The sequence below is a fragment of the Rattus norvegicus genome, chromosome 6, assembly GCF_021556685.1.
Source record: "Rattus norvegicus strain SHRSP/BbbUtx chromosome 6, alternate assembly SHRSP_T2T, whole genome shotgun sequence".
NCBI lineage: Eukaryota > Metazoa > Chordata > Mammalia > Rodentia > Muridae > Rattus > Rattus norvegicus.
Genome location: NC_141539.1, coordinates 78,550,286 through 78,573,734, shown reverse-complemented (window position 1 = coordinate 78,573,734; position 23,449 = coordinate 78,550,286). Strand labels below are relative to the sequence as shown.

Here is a 23,449-nt window from a genome sequence, read left to right as displayed (position 1 = left end):
CAGGGCACTCAGCAGCACACAGGTCAACATCATTCTTTGTCCCAGCATCAGTATGTCTTACCAGCCACTCTGGCAGCTGGCACACTCCTGCAGCATTCCGCAGAAAAAATACAAACATGCCCTCTTCCCTATATTAATACCTGAACCGCATCATGCCATATGCCAGTAAGTGGATCCTTCCATTTCACATAGGTACAAGTATGCCTAGGTGTAGGGTGCCATAGACACTCAGAGAGTTCCTTGGCATCCAAATTTTAAAATTTAAAATAAAAGAGCATTATTTAAATAATTGTATGGCATACAGGGATATTACTCCCCCTTTTTATTTTTTAAGATACTGTTTTAAAGTTTTATAATACCTGTTTTACAATGGCTAGTCCTTGAGAATTATAAGGAATCTCAATAATATGGATAACATCTATTTGTCAGATATCATTAAGCTGCAACCCTCTTGGGTTAACTCCCAAATTGGGAAATAAATGGGGTACACTGGAGAAAATGACTATTTGGGCTGCTTTTCCTTTAGTTACTCTATTGTGAAACTTCAACGGCTTAACATTAAGATGCAATTTTCTATGTATTTGTAAAGCTTTATCATAGGCAGTACTATTTATCTATTGGAAGAATCATCAGTATCATATATAACTGTGGATACTTCCACATCAAAGGCTTTAGGGCAGAGGCTATATACACCTGACACATAGTAGGGCTATTGGCCATCCCCTGAGATAACACAACCCAATGATAGCAAGGAGAAGGCTCCTGAAAATTGGAATATGGAAGGAATGTTAAAAGCAAATCTCTCACGATCTTTAGGATCTAGTGGAATAGTAAAGAAACAATCTTTTAAGTTAATAGCAATCATATGCCAATTTTTTGGTATAGCTACGGGAGAAGGGAGACCAGGCTGAGTAGGTCTCTTGGCATCATAGTTTTATTAATTTCTCTTAAATCTTACACAATAAGGTTTGCCTTGTAAATGTTTGCCCAATCCTCTCCCTGGGACAAAGCCTCATTTCTTCATCGTGCTTTGTACAGGCTGAGTTGTTAGCACAGCTCTCATATCATTGAGTAAATCTCATCGCCACAAGTTGGTAGGTATTCGTTCTAAAACAAACGGCTAAAACCATCTCTCATGTCCTTCCTCAAGACAAAGTGATGAAGCAAAGTAAAGATCAGAGATCACACCAGGTAGCAATCAAACAAAGCAATAAGGCCTCCAGAGTCACTGGTTCTGGGGCCTTATCAGGATTACCAAGAAAAAAACAACAACAAAAAAATGAAGTCACACATTACCTTGATCTTTGCATTAGCCCAAATGTGAAAATTCTTCTCTGAGCCTACTTCCTTGAGCCCAGTGACAAGTACTTGCCAAAATTTCTATGAGTAGCACTAAAAGCTCTCCAGATTCCCACAATGATGATGATGGACTGAACCTCTGAACGTGTAAGCCAGGACTTGACTTGGTCATAGTGTCTGTTCACAGCGGTAAAACCCAAAGACATAAGCTAATCTTACCTGCCTCTTTAGCCTGCCTCTTAGCAAAAACTATTCTCAGAAAATTCCAGAGTCAACCACATGGGTGTCAGAGGAATGGCAGATGTGGTCAGACAATTCAAAAATGGCTTTCAAGTATATACAGAGCAGGGCTGGAGAGATGTTTCAGTGGTTAGGAGCACTGACTGCATTTCCTGAGGTCCTGAGTTCAATTCCCAGCACCACCCGGTGGCTCACAACCATCTGTAATGAGACACTACGCCCTCTTCTGGTGTGTCTGAAGACAGTCTATATCTGCTTCGATGCTGACAGTGAATTGCCAAAGTCGGGAGCTGGAAAGTATGACATGGAAGTCAAAAACTAGGCCCTGGGGCGCTCATTAAAACATGTTTACAGAGCCCATGCAACACCTGTGAGAGTCGGGATTGGACCGGCCATAAGACAGCATAGAAGTCACTCAGGTTGTGGGAAAGCACAGGTGCCCTATCCCATAAGAATGGGATTTATGGCCTAAAAGCAATTCTCAAGCTTTAGAGGAAAGGGTCTGGGATAAGTAAGTACAAAAACTTCTGGAAGATATGGGAAGAGCCTGTGTCAGCAAGAAGGACCAGGCCATGAAAGCATACCATGCCTGGCGTTCCAAGAAGAGCACGCGAGCTCCTCATTCCCCTCAAGATGTAAGCTGTGTGTTCAACCTTCCTGGCAAAGCAAAGGAAGGGGGCCTATCCATCCTTTGTCAGACTCTAGTGAGAATTTTGTTAAAAGTTTGCTTTTCTTTTTCTCTTCTCTTCTCTGTCTCTGTCTCTCTCGGTCTCTGTGTGTCTCTCTGTCTCTGTCTCTGTCTCTGTCTCTCTGTCTCTCTCGCTCCTCTCTGTCTCTCTCTGTCTCTGTCTCCCCCACCCCCACCCCCGGCCCCCGTTTCTTGGTTTTTGGAGATAGGGTTTCTCTGTGTAATAGCCCTGGCTGTCCTGGAACTCACTGAGATCTACCGTCCCCTTGGCCTCTCTGCCTCTGTAGCAAGCACTTGAACGTGCTAAGCCATCTGTCCCTCGCGTGAATTTTTTTTTTCCTTGAGATATGGCCGCATTGTAGCCCAAGCTGGCCTCACAGTCTCTACCTGGCCCGAGCGTGGCTTTGAACCCTTGGTTCTCCTTGTGCTGGATTGTGCTGGATTGTGCTGGAAATACAGGCTAGCGTCAACACTGAATGGATACCCGGGCGTGTCGTGTTTCTGGACGTTGGACGCAAACGCGATCCGGACACGGTTCCCACGGATGGTGTCTAGTGGGTGGTCATCCGGCTCTGTCCGCGGAGTGCACACTGGGCGGAGTACCGGAGGCGGGCAGCAGGGCTTTAGGGCCTGGGATGTCAGGGATGCGAGGGCGGGGCGTATGCAGATGACGTTCGCGCAGAGACTGCCGGTCGCGTGGATCCAGGCGGGCTGTGTCTGGCATACATAGTCGTGTGAGGTGTGTGTGATTTCCGTGAGGGACGATAAGACGGCGACGGGTCTGGAGGGCGTGATGTCGAGGCGGACGCGCGGACGTGGTGACCGCATGTTCAAAGTGAGTGTGCGGTGAGGGAAAATGTGCACGCGGCTGCCAGAACTCATACTTACCTGGCAGGGGAGATACCATGATCACGAAGGTGGTTTTCCCAGGGCGAGGCTTATCCATTGCACTCCGGATGTGCTGACCCCTGCGATTTCCCCAAATGCGGGAAACTCGACTGCATAATTTGTGGTAGTGGGGGACTGCGTTCGCGCTCTCCCCTGGCTTCTGAAGTCCGGCCAAGAACAGACATCTCCTTTCTGATGTAGTGAGGGACAGCAGGTGTTCAGTGCCCCCAAAGGCGCCATGGATACACTTTTACTACCTTGGTAGGTGTCACTAGTGGCAACGTGCTTTACAGTGGCTTGGCCAGGGCAAGGTGTGGCAGCGGCTCAGGAAGAGGCATAGAAGTTAGAGATGTTGGCAGGTACCAGAGACAATTTCATGGCTAAGAGTACTACTAGCTGCTCTTCCAGCTAAGCTGGGTTTGATTCCCAGCACCCACATGGCAACTCCCAACACGCTCTTCTAGCGCTCACAGGCACTGCATACATGTGGTGCGAAGACCATAGTACGTACGTACATACATACATTCCTACAGGCAGGTAAAAAATATCCATACACACGAGATCCTTTTTAAAATATTTTTAAACATTTATTATTTATTTATTTATTTATTTATTTATTTATTTATTTATTTATTTAATGTATACCAGTGCTGTCTTAGACACACACCAGAAGAGGTCCTCGGATCCCATTACAGATGGTTGTGAGCCACCATGTGGTTACTGGAAATTGAACTCAGGACCTCTGCTCTTAACCACTGTTCTTAATCTCCGGCCCCTTTTAAAACATTTTTCTTTTCTTTTCTTTTTTTTTTTTTTCGGAGCTGGGGACCGAACCCAGGGCCTTGCGCTTGCTAGGCAAGCGCTCTACCACTGAGCTAAATCCCCAACCCTTTTAAAACATTTTTTAAAAAGTAATAATTTCGTTTTTATTACTTATTTTCATTATTTACTTTTAACCTCTGAAACTGTGAGCCAGCCCCAACTAAATGTTTTCCGTCATGAGCGTTGCCCATGGGTCATGGTGTCTCTTCACAGTAATAGAAGCCTTAAGACAGATTCAGGTGGAACATCCTTTAATATTGCTGGTCACCAGCAGAAACCGGAACAGATCCGACAGGGCACCCTTCATTCACTGCCTAGATTTTTGATAAGTGCTAGGAATGCAGACTCTGGTTCACACTTGTGTGGGAAGTGCTTCATCCACTGAGCCTTCTCCTTGGGCACAGAAAGCTCACTTTCTCTCCTCTCCTCTTTTCCTTCCTTCCTTCCTTCCTTCCTTCCTTCCTTCCTTCCTCCCTCCCTCCCTCCCTCCCTCCCTCCCTCCCTCCCTCCCTCCCTCCCCCCTCCCTCTTTCAGAGCTGAGGACCGAACCCAGGGCCTTGCGCTTGCTAGGCAAACGCTCTGCCACTGAGCTAAATCCCTTTCTTTCTCTTTTTTCCTTTCTCTTTTTTTCCTTTAAAATGTACAGAATGCACGCATGGGTATTTTGCATGTATGCCTGCACAGTGCCCACAGAGGCCAGAAGAAGGCATCAGACATCCTGGAACTGGAGTTACAGAGCTTCGTGAGCTGCTATGTGGGTGCTGGGAGTCGAACCCAGATCCCCTGGAAGAGCATCGAGTGCTCATAGCCACTGAGCCATCACTTCAGTCCCTTTGTGCAGGTTCTGTGAGGTTCTGTGTGGGACAGCCGCATCCTATCCAGAAGGCAGCATCTCACAGTTCTCCTTCCACCCTCACAGTTCTTACAGAAGACTGGCCCTCTTGCGAGTTCCCTGAACCTTCTTGGTGGGGTGTGGTGGTTTAAATACACTTGGCCCAGGGAGTGGCACTATTAGGAGGTGTGGCCTTGTTGGAGTAGCTGTGGCATGCATGCTGCCTGGAAGCTGCCATCCTCCCACCTTGATGATTATGGACGGAACCTCCATAATGGTATATGTGAGCCAGCCCCAATTAAATGTTGTCCTTTATAAGACTTGCCTTGGTCGTGGTGTCTCTTCACAGCAATGGAAAGGGGAGCAGGTATATGCAGTAAAAGGATCTTTCCTTTGGCCTGATGTAATTGTCGTCTCGGAGGCTCACTGCCTCTGTCTGCTAACCTAGACCTAGCCCTGGAAGCTTCTAACCTTCGTACAATCTTATCTGGGCCTAGAATGTTTTCAGCCTCTGAGACTTGTGCTGAATCAGCTCACCCACTGTAGAGCTCTGATCTCTGGCTGGCTGGTCAGCTCAGCTGTTCTGGCTCAAACTCCTCTCCATGCTGACTGATTCCAACTGTCTTCTTTCAGCTGCTGCCTGAATTGCTCTGCCTGAATTGCCTCACCCTAACTTTGGCAATATGTTCTAAGCTTCTGGCTCCTCCTCATTCTCTCTCTGCAACCTGTCGCTGTACAGCTGTCCCAATAAAACTGCCCTCTTGGGGTTGGGGATTTAGCTCAGTGGTAGAGCGCTAGCCTAGGAAGCGCAAGGCCCTGGGTTCGGTCCCCAGCTCCGAAAAAAAGAACCAAAAACAAAACAAAAAAACAAAACCTGCCCTCTTTCCTCTGTGCTGGTCTCTCTTTTCTCCCTGTCCTCGTGAGAGTCGGGCATATCCTATTTTGTCAAGTCTTTGATTCGTCACTTTGAGTGCCTCTCAGTTAGACATCACTTTTAAACATGGGTGCTTCCTTCTACAAACTAACTTTACTTTCGTTGTTTGGGATTAAAGGTGTGTACTAAGGCGAGCCACACCACAACTAGAAACAGGTTTTTCCAGTAAACAGCACAATCTCAGGGATCACAGTGTGACCAAATATCGTGCAACAGATGGAAACGGCGGCGGCGGCGGCGGCGGCGGCGGCGGCGGCGGCGGTTGGCAATTTAGCTCAGTGGTAGAGCACTTGCCTAGCAAGCGTAAGGTCCTGGATTCAGTTCTCAGCTCCAGAAAACAAAACAAAACAAAACAAAACAAAACAACAACAACCACAACCACAACCACAACCACAACCAGACGTAAACGGATCCCCTGGTCTACCTGGTCTACAGAGTGTGTTCTAGGACAGCCATGGCTACACAGAGAAACCCTGTCTGGAAAAACCAAACCGACTGACCGACCGACCGACCAGCCAACCAAATAAATTCCTGGTTTCAAAAGCAACTTGGGGGGGCTGGAGAGATGGCTCAGCGGTTAAGAGCACCGACTGCTCTTCCAGAGGTCCTGAGTTCAATTCCCAGCAACCACATGGTGGCTCACAACCATCCGTAATGGGATCTAATGTCCCCTTCTGGTGTGTCTGAAGACAGCTACAGTGTACTCATATACAAAATAAATAAATAAATCTTTAAAAAAAAAAAAAGCAACTTGGGGAGGAAAGGGTTTATTTCAGAGCCTTCAGTTTCACCTCCCTGTCCATCACTGAAGGAAGTCAGAGCAGGAATCAAGGTAGAAACCTGAGGAGGCAGAAACTGAAGTGGAGGCAGTGGAGGCCGTGGAGGCCGCGGACGCGGTGGACGCCGTGGAGGGAGGCCGTGGGCCCGTGAAGGGACGCCGTGGCAGTCGTGGAGGGATGCCGTGGAGGGACGCCGTTTACTGCTGTACTGGCTTCATCGCTGCTCCTGGCTTGCTCAGCAGCCAGCCTCCTTTCCTATAGCACCCAGGACCGCCAGCCCAGGGTGGCCCCGCCCACAATGGGCTGAGCCTTCTCCCACCTGCCACTGATTCAGAAAATTGTCCGACAGGCTTTCCTACCTTATAGAGGCAGTTTCTCCACTGAGGTTCCCTCCTCAGATGATACTAACTTGTGTCGAGTTGACATAAAGCTAGCTCGCTTTAATGCCAACAGCACTCAGGTGGTACAGGAGTTCAAGGATGGCCTGGTGTGCTGGCTAGATTGATGTTACCTTGAGCCAAGCTAGAGTCACTGGAGAGGAGGGAACTTCAGTTGGTACAATGCCTCCGTAAGATCTGGCTGTAAGGCATTTTCCTATTGAGTGCTTGATGGGAGTGGGTGGGGCCACTCCTGGACTGGCAGTCCTGGGTTCTATAAGGAAGTAGGTTGAGCGAGGCAAGAATGAGGAGCAAGCCAGTACCCAGCAGTCCTTCAGTGCGGAAGCAGAAGCTGAGTAAGCCCTCTCCTCCCGGAGTTGCTTTGGTCATGGTGTTTCGTCACAGTAATAGAAACCTTGACTGAGACACCTGGTCTACGTATTTAGGTCCCGGCCACCAAACCAAACCAAACCCGGCGGTGACTAGGAAAGGTTCTGCCAGGAAAGGTGCCCACGCGTAATGCATGCAGCTGGCTCTCCTTACGGCAAGGCCTGAGGAGTTGGGTCCTCACGTGGCAAGGACCTGTGGGGGATATTCTGGCAGAATCTCCTGACCTTTCTGAGGGAATGCTTGGTTCATTTTTGCCTTGCGTTTGAATTTTTGGCTTTGCTGTTGGCAGTTCTTACTTTCGCTTTGTCTGTGACAGACATTTCGGCAGAATCAGAAAAAGAAAGCTCAGGCAGTGAGTAATGCATTCTTACTTGTCTCTGAGGATTGTGGGAATGGGGCAGACAGATCAGTACTCCGCTGCTTGTAAAGAAGAGGGAGGGGAGGGGAGGGGAGGGGGAGGGGGAGGGAGGAGGGGGAGAAGGCCTGATGTGTTTACATCAGCTAGTGTCCAGATGCTCTCTCCTGATGGGAATTTGGTTCTGTCAACAATTTGCCCACTGACCTGCTCTCCAAACAACAGGTATGCGATAATCAAAAAGTTGGAAAGGTCTTGCTGGATCGCTGGCTCCAAGCCTCAATAGGAACATTCAAAGGTGAGTCAAGCAAGGGTGAGTAACTGACTCCGGTTACGATTTGGTCAAGAAACCCTGGGCATTAGAGGAATTAGATCCCCTCATTAGGATGTGGGGAGATGCTAGCAGTGTGCCCATTATTGTTAAACGCAGGGAGTTCTTAAAAAGAGACTGTACGTGAGAAAATGAATGTAAAACCTTTTCAGCTGTTGGGGGTGGGGGGGAAGGATGTGTAAATAAAGGTGAGAAACTAACTGAGTTAGTCCTCTCAGTGCCAGAGTGTGTGAACTGTACTCCTTGGTCCAAGTCTTCTTTTGCTGATTGCGTACACATCCTCCTTCGGGTTCTGAACCCCGCCGGGGCTGGACAAACGAAATCAACCAGCCAAACAAACAAACAAACAAACAAAAATACCCCAAACCAATCAATCAAACCCACCCAGACCAAACAAGTAAGACATGAAGGTACTGACTGGTGTTGTGACTCAGTCATTAGGGGTTGGGGATTTAACTCAGCGGTAGAGCACTTGCCTAGCGAGCGCAAGGCCCTGGGTTCGGTCCCCAGCTCCGGGGGGGGCGGGGGGGGAAGCACTGGGCTGCTCTTTGCCAAGGACCTGGGTTTGATTCCCAACACCTACACGGTGGCTGTACCGGTGTGTATCTCAAATTCCTGGGAATCCATGAACCTATTCTCTTCCTGGCCCCTGTGGGCCTCTACAAATGCGGTACACAGGCACACACTGACGCGTTGTTTCCCTTTGTGCCCTGGCGATCCTGATTCCCAGTACGGTCTAGATAGGTTTCTGTTGGAAACAGCACAAGGAAAAGCAACTTGGGGAGTAAAGGTTTACCTGGCTTACAACTTCCCGGGACATCATAGTCCTTCCCAGTGAAGGAATTCAGAACGAAAACCCAAACCGGGCGCCGTGGAGGGAGGGAGAGAGGGGTGCAGCTGGGTGTTGGGAGACTTGGTCAGCCTGTTCATTGCCCTACAAACAGCGGGACGTCGGTGGAGCATTCTGTCACAAAGTTTCTCTCGGGCGAAGCCAAGGTCGTAGAACGCAACGCGAGCAACTACCAGAAGCCTACCACTCCTACACTCGTAGAGGAGGGGTAAGGAAGAAGCCTTATCTTGAACAGAAAGAAGCCAGGGGAGAGCGCGAACGCAGTCCCCCACTACCACAAATTATGCAGTCGAGTTTCCCGCATTTGGGGAAATCGCAGGGGTCAGCACATCCGGAGTGCAATGGATAAGCCTCGCCCTGGGAAAACCACCTTCGTGATCATGGTATCTCCCCTGCCAGGTAAGTATGAGTTGCTCGCCCAGCCAGCACGCCCTCCACCCACACGCACTCCTATTAAACGCACGGTTCCCGCTCCGCGCCACGGCCGCGGCCTCACGCCACCCATCCCTGTGCCGCGATGCTTCCGCCTCACGGAAATCACACGCCTGCCTGTCACGCGGGACACTCCACCCGTGATATGGCCGTTTGGGTTCCCGGGAACCGGCAGCCACTGCGCGCCGCTAATCTGCATACGCCACGCCCACAAGCCTCTCCTCTCTGGCTCTCGCGTTCACTGTCTCGGTTTTTATTGCTTTTTGGTTTTGGGGTTTTTTTTTGCCGGGCAAGAGACCCAGACCCGGACAGGGTGACCTCGAGCGAGCGCACTGCGAAGCCTGGAACCTGAGATGACTCCAAAGTTTCGATTGCACTATGCAGCCGGTAACCTAAGGCGACCCTAAACTTCTGATCCAAAGTGTATGCCATCGTCCATTCTAGGGATCACACACTCGGGGATTCGTGCATGCCAAGGTTTCTTCCTGCACCCACTTGATTTACTTGCTATCAGAGTGAAAAACAAAAACATGGGACCAGTGCTTCAAACCTGAAACGAGCATGTCAAGAGAACTGGGGTGTGATTCTCTACAAAAGACTTGAAACTTCAACATCCCAGGTTAATTGAGATTGGTACTGAACTCAAACTTTTGAAAGTATCCTGGAGCTGGAAAGACGGCTCAGATGGAGTAGTGGTTGCTCTTCCCATCACAATCCTATATGCAGGCAAAGCCGTCCGTGCATACGGAACGACTTTCTCTCCCTTCCTTCCTTCCTTCCTTCCTTCCTTCCTTCTTCCTTCCTTCCTTCCTTCCTTCTTTCCTTCTTTCTTTCTCCCCCCCCCCATTTCCTTATTTTCTTTCTTTCATCCCAGTACTTGGGAGGCAGAGCCAGGCACATCTCTGAGTTCCGGAACAGCCTGGTCTCGAGAGAGAGTTCCAGGATGGCCAAGGCTATGTAGGGAAGCCCTGTCTCAAACAACAACAACAACAACAACAACAACAACAACAACAACAACACTTGAGAGATTTGTTAAGTGTTTTGCCTGTGTGTGTATATATCCGTGTATCACATGTGCACAGTGCCCAGAAGAGGGCGTCAGATACCTTAGAACTGGAGTTACTGTTGCGAGTCGCCATGTGGGTAATGGGAATTGAAACCGGGCCCTCTGGAAGAGCAGCCCAATACCATTAACTGCTGAGCTATCTCTCTAGCCCCATAGATATTTGTGTGCGTGTGCGTGTGCGTGTGTCTGCCAGGCGAGGATACTAAGAACCTAGAAGAGGGCCCTCACGAAAATGACCGCGCTGGCATCCGAATATATCGACTTCCAGCACCTAGAACTGTTCTGATTCTGCAAAACGGACGTTCTTAGAAACTTGAACCAAAGAGGTCACTGACCTAGAAGCAGCCCCAGAACCCGGCCTTAAAGCTAACAAAAGGTGCCGCTTCAAAGGACTGGAGTTTGAGTGTGTGGTGGACAGGACAGGTTCAGCTGTGCTCAACCAGCCCCCAGGGTTGGCCTGCTCTCTCTATTCACTACGTCTTTGGAGGAGCGACCTCTGCCAACCGGACCAACCCAGAAAAGAGGGGTACGTATTCCCCTTTCTTGGGGAACGTTTCAACCAGCTTTTGGGAGGGAATTCGAGACAGGGTGTCTTGTCACTCAGCAACCCAGGCTGGCCTAGAACTGGTAGTGAGTGACCTCACCAGGCTGACAACAGTATGCAGTATGAGATCAAGGTGTCGCCCCGCTCCCCGCACATGCACCTCATTCCAAGTGTTCTACCAACGGGAACCACCCCCTACCCTCGTCGTGGTTTAGATATTTGTTTGTGTATGACACGTGTGTGCAGAGCCCTGAGGAATGGTGGCAGTCATCTGACCTGGGGACCTCAGAAAGAGCAGAGGTGCAGGATTAGAAAGTTGATCAGAAAGGCATTGCACAGATGAACCCTACGTACACTATCTATCAGCCGAGGATGAAACGGAAAAGCCCTCATCCCTGCTGGCCCGCCTGCTGGTCCTCCGGTGAAGTCGGCCAAAGAGTCCTCTCTATCTCCCCTCTCTCTCTGTGGCTGCCCTACCCGACTGCAGGGGCCCACTGTGCACAGTGGGTGGGCAATGCCGGTGCTGGTGCTTTGGAGCAAGGAGCTGTTGGCAGGCGAGGTTCTTGACTCTAGCAGAAAGTGGTTCTAGAAGCCCAGGAGACGAAAACCGAAAGGGAAGCCTGCAGGCTGGAGACCCAGGGGTTCCGACTCCTGAGAGAGAACAGATGGCCAGTTGAAAACGCGGCCTAGGGAAGAGGAGTGCCAAAACCGATTGATGAGAGAGGCGTGCAGACCAACAGAGTCTCCGGCCTACTCCCGTAGTATACGTACCAACAGAGTCTCCGGCCTACTCCCGTAGTATACGTAACATTCACCGCTGAATGCGTAGTGAAAGCCCTCCCACCAAAACTCCTAACTGGGGCCACCGAACTGGTCTTGACTTTAGAAACTACAATGAAATCAGGGGAGAGCGCGAACGCAGTCCCCCACTACCACAAATTATGCAGTCGAGTTTCCCGCATTTGGGGAAATCGCAGGGGTCAGCACATCCGGAGTGCAATGGATAAGCCTCGCCCTGGGAAAACCACCTTCGTGATCATGGTATCTCCCCTGCCAGGTAAGTATGAGTTGCTCGCCCAGCCAGCACGCCCTCCACCCACACGCACTCCTATTAAACGCACGGTTCCCGCCTCCGCGCCACGGCCTCGGTCTCACGCCCCCCCACTCCTCTGCCGAGATGCTTCCGCCTCACGGAAATCACACGCCTGTCACGCGGTACACTCCACCCGAGACACGGCCCTTAAGGCTCTGCCGGACCGGCAGCCACTGCGCACGGCTTCATCTGCGTACGCCCCGCCCACAGGCGGGTTTTTTTTTTCCTTTTTCTTTTTTTTTTCTTTCCCCCCCCCCTTTTTTCTTCCCCTGGCCTGCAGGAGACCGCGACGGTCACACAGTGGCCTGGAGCACACTATGTATGTATGTATGTATGTATGTATGTATGTATGTATGTATGTATGTATGTGACGAACTAAGGTCTCTTTATGGCCTGGGATGACCCTCGGGGCTTTGCGCATGCCACGGCAAGTAAGTCTTCCTACCCTGTGGAGCTACACTCTCAGCCCTATGAGCTACACCGTTAACTCGCTACCAGTTCTCAAGCAGAAAACATTGCCACACCGACTGTGGAAGCCCACACCTGTCTCCTAACGCTTGCGAACCAGACGCAAGAGAACGGTCTGGACCTACGCGTCCTGTTGCCTAACTTATTTTTATGGTGGCGGGGTGGAGTGGGGGCAGATTCTTCTCAGGTCATTAGGCGTGGCTGTATCTGTAAGCGCCTTTTACCTGCAGAGCCCTCTTGTGCTCTCCCTAGCCATACCCTTTAACTGACCCCAAACCATTGGTATACATTGAAGGGGTGATTTAGTTTTTCCTTTTCCTTTTCCTTTTCCTTTTCCTTTCTCTCCCTCCTTCCCTCCCTTCCTACTTCTCTCCTCTCTCCCTTCCTTTTAATGTTCAGTCCCAGACTACTGTTTTAGTTAGGGTTCTTCTACTATTTCTTCCACAAAACACCATGACCAAAAAGCAACTTGGGCAAGAGAGGGTTTATTTGGCTTACACTTTCAGACCATAGTCCATCATTGGAGGGAGTCGGGACAGGAACTCAAGCAGGGCTTGAGATAGGAGCTGACGCAGAGCCCATGAAGGAGTACTGCTTACTGGCTTGATTTCTTACGGAACCCAGGACCACCAGCCCAGGGATGGCTCGCTGATTGATCACTAATTGAGAAAATGCCTTACAGCCGGATCTCATGGAGGCATTTCCTCAACTGAGGTAGGTCCCTTCCTCTCTGATGCCAAGCTGACGCAGAAACCCATCCAGTACAGACAGCTAGCTTGGCGCTCTCTCTCTCTCTCTCTCTCTCTCTCTCTCTCTCTCTCTCTCTCTCTCTCTCTCTCTCTCTCTCTCTCTCTCTCTCTCTCTCTCTCTCTCTCTCTCTCTCTCTCTCTCTCTCTCTCTCTCTCTCTCTCTCTACTCCCGAGTCATTTTGTGGGATCCCGTGATCGGTGCTTTCCAGTCGACGGATCCTGCTTCTGGTCTCCGGGATCGACATATTGTTTTTCCCCCCAGCTGAAACAGCTTCGGCCACGCACATGATACAGCTCTGACCAGTTAAGACACCAGTCAGTCCCGGGGGAGAGCATCTGCCAGGAAACGAACATCAAAGCCGCTGTTCCAAGTTTTCTGCCTCCCAACTGCTCTACTTGGAAATCGGGCTGAGGCCTTGGAGGTAGGGCAGCTGGCTCTTTTTGCTTTGGGTTTCATTAATTAAACCCAATACTGTGCGTGTGGGCATGCTACACAGCACAAGTCTGGGGATCAAACCCAGGTGTTCAGGCTTGACCGGAGGTAACTTTGCCCAGTGAGCCACCCTGCTTGCCGCTCCAAATCCTTTTTGGGTGGGGGTAGAGCGGTGCAACATCTACTCAGCCCCGCGGCTGGCCTGGAACTCCCTATGTAGACAAGGCTGGCAGTAAGATTCAGGTGCCCCTGCTGCGGCTGGGGTTACAGGTGTGCACATCACCTGCCTCCTCCGTTTCCAGAAGCAGGTGTTCGCCTCCGGGTCTCCGGGGCCTGGCCTTAAGCGCGCAGCGGCAGTCCTCGCGTCTGCTCTCTGTTTAGCCACGCGGCCTACCTAAGGCCAACAGGTTAGTATATGCAGCTGCTATTAACTACCCCGGCCCCAGGAGGCACGCTCACAATGAATCGGGGGCCTGCCGAGTCGGCCTAGGGGGGTAGACACGCTTGCCCCACGGCTGACAGCTGGTGGTTGATCCCCACAATCCGTGTGGTGGAAGGAGCTGGACTCCCACAAGCCCTCTGACCTTCACCCGGGTCCCCACCCTCACATACTACACAGACTAACCCAAAAAGAGAACTTTAGGCTTGGAGAGATGTTTCCGTGACGGAGCACACTGGCCGTTCTTCCCCAGGACCCGGGGGTCGTGTCCCAGCACCCACACTGAAGCTCCGGTGCTAGGGGAGCCTATGTTCTCTTCTGCCCCACCTTCCCGGCTTTCTGGTCTTCTCCAGCCTGGCACACGTGGGGCACACAGACACATGGGCAGGAGAAGGCACTCCTACATGGTAAATAAAAATAAGCAAAAATCCCATAAAAGTTTTCCGGATACTCACTTCTTTCCCCTCCAAGAGAGACCATGCTGATAAAAACAAAATAACCCACGGGTAACAGAACCGCCGTATGCCTTGTCCTTCTATCTCTCGGCGTTTACACAGCACCTTCACATTTCCGAAGCATGGCACCAACATTTATTAACCCTCACAACATCCCTGTGAGGTAGGTCAACATGTCCTTTATAGCAGAGAATGGAGCTACAAGGCTAGAGGATCTCGCCCATACCGGATTGAGGAGGCTTCAAGAGCAGCTGGTGAGGGCCGGACCGAATCCAGAAGGGCGGGCCCTTGGTCCTGCGCTCACCCACGCAGGTGTATTTCTATACATACCGCGTGGGTGTATTTCTACCAATGAAGGTCACATACAGGAAGGAATGAAGGACCAACACGGTGTCCAGGCTGACAATAGGAAAACGGAGGTTCGGATGGCTCGGGGAAACATGTCAATCACGAGAGCAAGCACGCTAGCCAGCACAGGGAGGCCGAGAGAAGATGTGCACTGAGAGAGACTGGGTCTGGGTCTTGGCCTGCAAGGTGGACCCTGACCCCGGAATCTTCAGGACGGTTTAGAGAAATGTAAACAAACTAGGAACCCGTTCCAGTGGTGAACGGCCCAAGTCCCCGTGATTTCCTGCCAACAGCCAGCTTTGGCATCTGTGGGTTGGGTGAACTGAGGATGGCAGCCCATAGGGGTCAGTGCTTTGAGCAAGGAGTCCGTCCTGTTCCTGTCCGGGTTGCTGTCTAAGTGGCTAGTGTAGTGCTTAGAGAAATTACTCCGCAGACTTGTCTCTTGGGGAACAAGGTTTAATTTACTGGGGCTGCCACTCCTGTGCCCAGTGAACTCAGAAAAGGAAACGAAAAAGATTCACACACACACAAGCATACACACATACAGGCACACGCACGTGCACACACACTCATAACTGGTGGTATATACACTCATACCTGGTGGGTGAATGGAACAAAGTTCCAACAGACTCCTAGATTTTCACACTTACACATACAAACATATATACACTATTGGTGGATGAAGCAAGCTCCAACACACACCCAGACATGCTTTATATACATGCATGCATACATACATACATACATATATACATACATAACTTTATTTTTTCCCATGTCATATATCTCAGCAAAATCTTTCAAGCACTATAAAATTACAATGTGATTACATTTTAGTTTTCCTCTAGTGAATGACTATGAAAGAACTGTGTTCCCCAATACCTTTATGAGACATATCATTACATGGTACAGGTAAGGAAAATAAATTATTGCCAAGAACCCACGTACATTTGTAACTAAGCAACTTGTTATAGATTAGCAAAGTGTAACCAAGAAGGTCATTTTCTCAGCCAGTTTATCTTACTGGAAGGCAGCAATTTACAGTTACAAAGGATTAGTTATTTTATTATCTATCTTTAAAAGTAATCTCGTAGGAATCTTAAAAGAATCATATATCTAAAGTTTTATATGAAAATCAGTTATATCTACCTTAAATCCTCGGAATGTATATTTACTTACCAGCAATTCTTATTAAAGTACATCAGGAAGCTGAGAACAGAAATGGATATAAGAAATCAATCCTCGGGCTGGAGAGATGGCTCAGTGGTTAAGAGCACCCGACTGCTCTTCCAGAGGTCATGAGTTCAATTCCCAGCAACCACATGGTGGCTCACAACCATCTGTAAAGAGATCCGACACCCTCTTCTGGTGTATCTGAAGACAGCTACAGTGTACTTACATATAATAAATAAATAAATCTAAAAAAAAAAAAAAAAGAAATCAATCCTCACCAGTCCGGTCTCTGTGAGACACGTCAGCCGGTGCTGCCATTGTTCTTGTTCCCTGACCATAAGAGGTTCCTAGCCGGAGATGGAGAGATGGCTCAGTGCTTAAGAGTTCCTGAGTTCAGAGGCTGGAGAGATGGATCAATGGTTTAGAGCACTGACTGCTCCTCCAAAGGTCCTGAGTTCAAATCTCAGCAACTACACAGTGGCTCATACCCCTCTGTAATGAAATCTGATGCCCTCTCCTGGTGTGTCTGAAGACAGCTACAATGTATGCATATACATGAAATAAATAAATATTTAAAAAAAAAAAAAGAGTTCCTGAGTTCAAATCCCAGCAACCATACGGTGGCTCACAACCATCTGCATTGAGACCTGATGCCCTTTCCTGGTGTGTCTGAAGACAGCTACAGTGTACTTACATGTAATACATAAATAAATCTTAAAAAAAAAAAGAGGTCCCTAGCTTAACTAATAAGACTGTGCCTTTCTGAACTTCAAATTGTTCCCTAAGATTTTCTACATCAGAGCCAGTAGCAGAAACATCTTAACGTAGCCTCACTAATACTTTTCTAAGGGTCATTGCTGACAATCTGCATCTCCTAGTTCTTTCCTAGGGTGGTGATTGAGTCATGACTCTGCTCCAGCAGCAAAGCCTGAAAGAGATCAGGCATTATTATTATGATAACCAGAGATACCGCCCAGGGAGGGGCTGGAAAGCCCCTAAAGTTTTCCTACGATTCTTAGGTTAAGAGGGAATTGAGAGTAGCAAGCAGAGAACTCCATAACAGCATGGAGTCTTCAGGACACGTTAGCCGTTGGAATCGCGGCTCAACCAAGGCTCGCCCACCGTGGCTATGCTAAACTGGGCAGCATAAGTTCCTAAGTTCTGAAACCATTTGTCCTTCCTCCTGCATGGCCCTCAGCAGTTTCCAAATAGGAGAGGACTAAGAAAAAAGAGAAGTCCATCCAACACACCTTTTGACTGGGAAAAATGGGGATCATATCCCCTCCCATCAGAAAGAGCCCAGAAACACAGAACCACCAACTCTGCAGTTTGTACCCCATCTTTCATCCTGGGGCTCCTACTTGTCCCCTAGGGGGCAAGAGCTCTTCCTTTTAGCAGAGAGCTTTCCCTCTACGCAACTCACTAGGCAGCCATGGTAGCTACTCAGTGGCTCCGTTGACAAATGTCTCCTGGGTCACTGGCGGAGTTAGGGACCGGATCCAGGGAACTATGATGCACCTGCATTTTAGAAATAAGTGCTGGGGCTGGGGATTTAGCTCAGTGGTAGAGTGCTTACCTAGGAAGCGCAAGGCCCTGGGTTCGGTCCCCAGCTCCGAAAAAAAGAACCAAAAAAAAAAAAAAAAAAAAAAAAAAAGAAATAAGTGTTGTCTGCCTCTGGCTAGTTGTGCCTTAGTGTAGTGCATCTAGAAAACCCGATCACTCTATATGTGGTAAAGCATTCGGTGAACTTTGATTAGTTATTTCAAAAGAAATAAGGAAAGGGAAGGAAAGAAAGGGAGGAGGAGGGGAGGGGAGAGAGGGAAGGATGGAAAGACCTGTTCTGTACAAAGCATAATAATATTGGGTTCTAGGTTTGGCCGTCAGCAAATACTTTTTTAAAAAAATTTATTTATTTATTATATTTAAGTGCACTGTAGCTGTCTTCAGACACACCAGAAGAGGGCATCAGATCTCATTACAGATGGCTCATTACATTCTACTCTAAGGACGAACTTTCCATCCGGCTTAATGACTTCTGCCAATAGAGGTATGTGTCGCCACACCCTAGCTAAACCCCGCCACCTTAAACCTGAGGTGTAAGGAGTGGGAGGCAGGGAAGATCAACAGGTAAAAAAATATTTGCTGGGGCTGGAGAGATGGCTCAGTGGTAAAGAGCACTGACTGCTCTTCCAGAGGTCCTGAGTTCAAATCCCAGCAACCACATGGTGGCTCACAACCATCTGTAAAGAGATCCGATGCCCTCTTCTGGTGTATCTGAAGACAGCTACAGTGCACTTATATATAATAAATGAATAAATCTTTTAAAAAATTTAAAAAAATTAAAAATTATTTTAATGGGCAGGAGAGATGGCTTAGTGGTTAAGAGCACTTAGCACTAACTGCTCTTCCAGAGGTCCTGAGTTCAAATCCCAGAAACCACATGGTGGCTCACAACCATCTGTAATGGGATCTGATGCCTTCTTCTGGTGTGTCTGAAGGCAGCAACATTGTACTCATATAACTAAAAATAAATAAATCTTTTTTTTTAACATTTATTTATTTATTATGTATACACCATACAGCTTTCTGCCTGCATGTACACCTGCAGGCCAGAAGAGGGCACCAGACCTGATTATAGATGGTTGTGAGCCACCATGTGGTTGCTGGGAATTGAACTCAGGACCTCTGGAAGAGCAGACAGTGCTCTTAACCTCTGAGCCATCTCTCCAGCCCCAATAAATACATCTTTAAAAAATTATTTTGGGCTGGACTTGAGGCAGAAGTATGCAGATATCTGGAAGTTCAAGGCTAGCCTGCTCTACATAGTGAGCCCCAGGAGAATTTTTTTTTTTTTAAAAAAGCAAAAAGCATGTAGATATGTGTGGTATACTTGCATGTTTACATGTATGAGCATAAATGTGCATGGATTTGCAGTGCAAAAGTTACAGGTTGAGATAGAGTATCTTCCTTGATTTCTCTCTACTGTATTTACTAAGGTTCTTGTTGAACCTGTGAGCTGATTCAACTAGTGTATAGCCAGCTTGTCTTGGGAAATACCTGTTCTCTGCTTCTGGAGTTGGAGTTACAGGCAGATGAGCTGCCCCACTCAGTGTTGGGAAGGAAAATATGATTCTCTGCAAGTGTTCTTAACCACTGAGCTATCCCTTCAGCCTCCTTGAGGTGGTAACCACAGTTTCAGTGAGGTGATGTGTGTGACAGCTGTGTCCTGTCTAGAAGACAGCACCTCCCACTCTGACAATTCTTATAGAAGATTGGCCCTTTCTGAGTTCCCAGAATCTCGGATGGAAACAGATGTAGACCATTCACCTGCAATTGAGCGCTATTACTTATTCTTTGCATTTTGACCAGTTGTGGATCCCCACAGTAACCACTACATCAATGTGCTGCAGAAAAACGATTCTCTGACCAAACATTGAAAGCAACACAAATCCTTGGGTATAAATATAAATATTTAGAAGGCAACTTGATAACATGATAATGTAGCAAAACAACAGTACATATCGAAGGGGAAATCTCTCACCTCCTATATTATATTTAATTTTACACAGACAAGTAATGAAATTAATTGGGTCACAACAAATGATGCCTGTTTTAGGTTTTTTTTTTTTTTAAAGATTTATTTGTTTTATGTAAGTACATGATGGTACACTGTCATTGTCTTCAGACACACCAGAAGAGGGCGTCAAGATCCATTACAGATTGCTGTGAGCCACCCTGTGGTTGCTGGGAATTGAACTCAGGACCTCTGGAAGAGCAGTCAGTGCTCTTAATCGCCGAGTCATCTCTCCACCCATTTTAGGGTTTTTATTGCTATTAAAAGTCCAGGGCCAAAGGCAACACTAACATGGGGAAGAAGGGTTTTATTCAGAACCTTTAATTCCACATCACTGGAGGAGGTCAGTGAAGAAAAGGTAGTGGAGCCCAGGCGGTAGGTAGCACCACCCACAATGAGCTCTTGCCACCTTTTGGTTTTGTTTCACTTAAGACTACATAGACCTCAACAACGCTGATAGTACAATTGTCATTGTGTATAATAACTTTTCAAATAGCATTTTAGCTTGCTTGGCAATAGATGTTGCATGTTCATACATCCAAAGACACATAGATAAAAACCATTGTAAGTTCATAGCTACTACACACATCATGTATAGAGCAGCTAACTATCTTTATAACATGAAGCCAGGGGAGAGCGCGAACGCAGTCCCCCACTACCACAAATTATGCAGTCGAGTTTCCCGCATTTGGGGAAATCGCAGGGGTCAGCACATCCGGAGTGCAATGGATAAGCCTCGCCCTGGGAAAACCACCTTCGTGATCATGGTATCTCCCCTGCCAGGTAAGTATGAGTTGCTTCCCCCTCAAGCAGGTTCCCCATCATTATACACTTACTTATAGTTACGGTGTTTTCTTCAATGTTCCTTCTCTACATCACATTCTTTTCTAATATTGCACCCTAAAAGCACACTTTACACAATGTAGATATTATCCACTAACGGCGTGAGCAATCTATGTTGGGGGAACCGGTAGCCTTTGCATGTACAATCATCTACATACTCCACGCCCCTGTGGTGACGTCACGTAGGCCCCCTCAGCGCAACTCCGTCCACTAAGGTTGTGGGGCCGGGAGCGGAGGGGCTTGTTGATCCTGGGCGATCAAGTGTGAAAATCAAAACCTAAGCTTCGAAGCCCTGGGCCGCCCAGGGTACATTCTACAGGCTCTCGGCAACGAGGAAATTTTAGCTCATTCAGTTTCTGCTAGTGGAGGGAATTCATCCTCATAGGACACAATTCCAAGAGATTCACTCTTGTTAAGTTTAACTAGTAAAAGAGGATCGGATTTCCGTGTTTTTTGTTTTTTGTTTTTCTGAGTAGGACTATCATACATTTGCACACAGCCAGTAAAACTAATAATAAATCAAGGGAGAAAGGCTAAGGTAACAACTTTGATGGAATAAATCAGACAGGCTAGTGACATACAACTGTAATCTCAGCTCTCCGCAAGCAAGTCACGGTAGGCAGAGGGAAGTCAGCCTGGGCTACATAACTAGTTGCAGGTTAGACTGGGCCAGTAAGACCGTCTCAAAACCGAAATAAAGCTTTAAAAAAAGGAGGAGAAAGAAGAGACGAGTAAGAAGAAGAAAAAGAAGAAAAAGAAAAGAAAAACACAAAGACAACTGCTGTTTTCAGCGGAAAAGAAAACGCAGAGACGTGGTAACATTGACCCTCCGCACGCCCCGTCGCTGACATCCTTTTCCGTGGGACGGCTTGCGCAGGCGCACAGGAAGGACTCGCAATATGGGCGGAAGTGGAGTGTCCCGGAGGCTTTAGGGAAGGTGCTTGAGGAGTACACAGACACCGGGACCGTGTAGGCATCCTTAGGCCGCCATGAACCGGCTCCAGGATGACTATGACCCCTACGCGGTGGAAGAGCCGAGCGACGAGGAGCCGGCTCTGAGCAGGTGGGCCGCTGCCCCGCGTATCCGCAGGGCCTTGGCTGAGGCCGTTGTGCTTGTCGCGTCTGCGGTCCCTGGGCGCACGGTCGCCCGCTTCACTTGAAGGGGCTTCAGGGTGCCTGATGGGGCTGCTCAGTCTCTGGGGAGCCAGGATGGACAGCAGTTCAGGAAGAGGGATGTTCCGGAATAACGTGGGCCCCCAAGCGTAAATCCTTAGATGGAACCCTGTTTACTGTTTACTAGCACTGCGACTGAAGGCAAATCAGTTATCCTCGGCTTCGCATCTATAAATGGAAATAAATACAAGTATGGGACAGTATCTTAAGCTAGTGAGGCCACAAGCCTTAGCATGAAGTACTTATCTTAAAGACTGTCAAATAGAAATAAGGAAATAGTGAATGGACATTTTTTTTGTTATGATAGACATAAATACAAAATTCTTGTCTTCCATAGGTTTTCCTTATACTAGGGGAACTGAAGTGCCTATTTTTTGTAGAAGATGCCCTGTGATAGGCACTGAAGAAGTTGTGTGATAATTCTGGAAAGGTTGTATTTTTCCTACTTGAGGAATTTGCCTTGTTTATACATATGTGTAAAGCACATACCTTTTCTCCCCTTGCTGGGTATTAAACCCACGGTATTATTTTTTTTCCCACGGTATTATTTTTATCTATATATATTTCATTTTTAAAATTTATTTTTATGGAGGCTGGAGAGATGGCTCGTGGTTAAGAGCACTGACTGCTCTTCCAGAGGTCCTGAGTTCAATTCCCAGCAACATGGTGGCTTTCAACTATCAGTAATGAGATCTGATGCCCTCTTCTGGTGTGTCTGAAGACAGCTACAGTGTACTTATTATATATAAATCTTAAAAAAAAAGAAAAAAGATCTTGGATCCCCTGGAACAGGTGTTACAGTTATGAGTTGCCACGTGGGTGCTGGGAACAGAAGCTGGGTCCTCTGGGAGAACAGCCAGTGCTCTTAACTGTCATCTCTATAGCCCCATATATTTCACTTTTTAATTTTAGTTTTTTGAGACAGTCTTGAGTTCTGCCTGGCCTGAAAGTTGCTCTGTAGACCAGGGTGGCCTTGAACTCAGTGATCCGCTTGCCTCTGCTTCTACGTGCTAGGCTAAAGGTGTGCGCCCCCACACTTGACTTGTTTTTTTCCTATATTAACTAGGTTCTAGAACAGTGGTTTTTAATCTTACTAATGCTGCAACACTTTAATACAGTTTCCTCATGTTGTGGTGACCTCTGACAAGAAAATTATTTTCATTGAGACTTCAAACTGTAATCTTGCTACTGTTATGAACCTTAATGTAAATATTGGGGTCATGACCTTCATTTTAAGAGCCATTGTAGAAGACTGTAGTTCAAGGCCTGGGCAAATGGCTTAGCTTGTAAAAGCACTTGCTGTGAAAACCTGAAGACCTGAGTTCTATCCCCTGAACTCGTGTAAAAAGCTGAATGTGTTAGTAGTATGAGTCTTTAATCCTGGCACTCCTATGGTGAGGTGAGAGGTGGAGGCAGGACATGCCATCTAAGTTTGAGAACCAACTAGCTTGCAGTATTCTGCAAGAAACAAGAAAGACCCTTTCTCAACAAGGCAGAAGGCAGGCTGGAGAGATGACTCAGTGGTTAGGAGCACTGACTGCTCCTCCAGAGGTCCTGAGTTCAAATCCCAGCAACCACATGGTGGCCCACAACCATCTGTAATGAGATCTGATGCTCTCTTCTGGTGTGTCTGAAGACAGCTACAGTGTACTCATATACACTAAATAATATTAAAAAAAAACCCAAAACAAACAAAACAAAACAAAACAAAAAACCAAAAAACAAGGCAGAAGGCAAGAACAGTTTCTCAAAGTTGTTTTCTGACTTCCAAATGCACTGCGCATACCTAAATACAGACACTATGTGAATACTAAAACAGTGAAGACAACATTGTATCATTGCAAGGATGCCTTTTAACTGCCTGTGAGTATACT

At 47.9% G+C, this 23,449-nt stretch overlaps 1 protein-coding gene, 3 long non-coding RNA genes and 4 other non-coding genes across 14 annotated transcripts in view; 5 read left to right on the top strand and 3 right to left on the bottom strand.

The window, feature by feature from the left end:
- Positions 1 to 2,923: 2,923 nt before the first annotated feature.
- Positions 2,924 to 5,089, top strand: LOC148005244 (uncharacterized). Its single transcript, XR_015623026.1, has 2 exons — positions 2,924 to 3,062; positions 4,584 to 5,089. It is a non-coding gene; the product is annotated as an uncharacterized LOC148005244 (long non-coding RNA).
- On the top strand, positions 3,108 to 3,271 carry LOC120093302 (U1 spliceosomal RNA). The gene has a single exon (XR_015623543.1). It is a non-coding gene; the product is annotated as a U1 spliceosomal RNA (small nuclear RNA).
- Positions 5,090 to 7,150: 2,061 nt separating the features above from the next.
- Positions 7,151 to 9,184, top strand: LOC148005243 (uncharacterized). 2 transcript variants are annotated; one of them, XR_015623025.1, is made up of 3 exons: positions 7,361 to 7,601; positions 7,830 to 7,902; positions 8,880 to 9,184. It is a non-coding gene; the product is annotated as an uncharacterized LOC148005243 (long non-coding RNA). The 2 variants fall into 2 exon arrangements; XR_015623024.1 differs by lacking the exon at positions 8,880 to 9,184 and having other exon boundaries at positions 7,151 to 7,601; positions 7,830 to 8,034.
- On the bottom strand, positions 9,029 to 9,192 carry LOC120093324 (U1 spliceosomal RNA). The gene has a single exon (XR_015623660.1). It is a non-coding gene; the product is annotated as a U1 spliceosomal RNA (small nuclear RNA).
- Positions 9,193 to 11,728: 2,536 nt separating this feature from the next.
- Positions 11,729 to 11,892, bottom strand: LOC120093335 (U1 spliceosomal RNA). The gene has a single exon (XR_015623650.1). It is a non-coding gene; the product is annotated as a U1 spliceosomal RNA (small nuclear RNA).
- Positions 11,893 to 12,175: 283 nt separating this feature from the next.
- Positions 12,176 to 14,450, top strand: LOC120093206 (uncharacterized). 2 transcript variants are annotated; one of them, XR_015623022.1, is made up of 5 exons: positions 12,176 to 12,239; positions 12,895 to 13,102; positions 13,400 to 13,559; positions 13,873 to 13,977; positions 14,263 to 14,450. It is a non-coding gene; the product is annotated as an uncharacterized LOC120093206 (long non-coding RNA). The 2 variants fall into 2 exon arrangements; XR_015623023.1 differs by having other exon boundaries at positions 13,013 to 13,102; positions 14,263 to 14,447.
- A 5,736-nt stretch (positions 14,451 to 20,186) lies between these two features.
- On the bottom strand, positions 20,187 to 20,350 carry LOC120093291 (U1 spliceosomal RNA). Its single transcript, XR_015623640.1, has one exon. It is a non-coding gene; the product is annotated as a U1 spliceosomal RNA (small nuclear RNA).
- Positions 20,351 to 21,285: 935 nt separating this feature from the next.
- Eapp (E2F-associated phosphoprotein) overlaps positions 21,286 to 23,449 on the top strand; it is a 48,976-nt gene continuing 46,812 nt past the window's right edge. For 2 of the 5 annotated variants that reach the window (XM_087552669.1, XM_087552668.1), the window contains exon 1: positions 21,286 to 21,465. In XM_087552669.1, coding sequence (XP_087408795.1) covers positions 21,392 to 21,465 — 74 coding nt within the window. In that variant the 5' untranslated portion in view covers positions 21,286 to 21,391. 5 annotated transcript variants of the gene reach the window in all.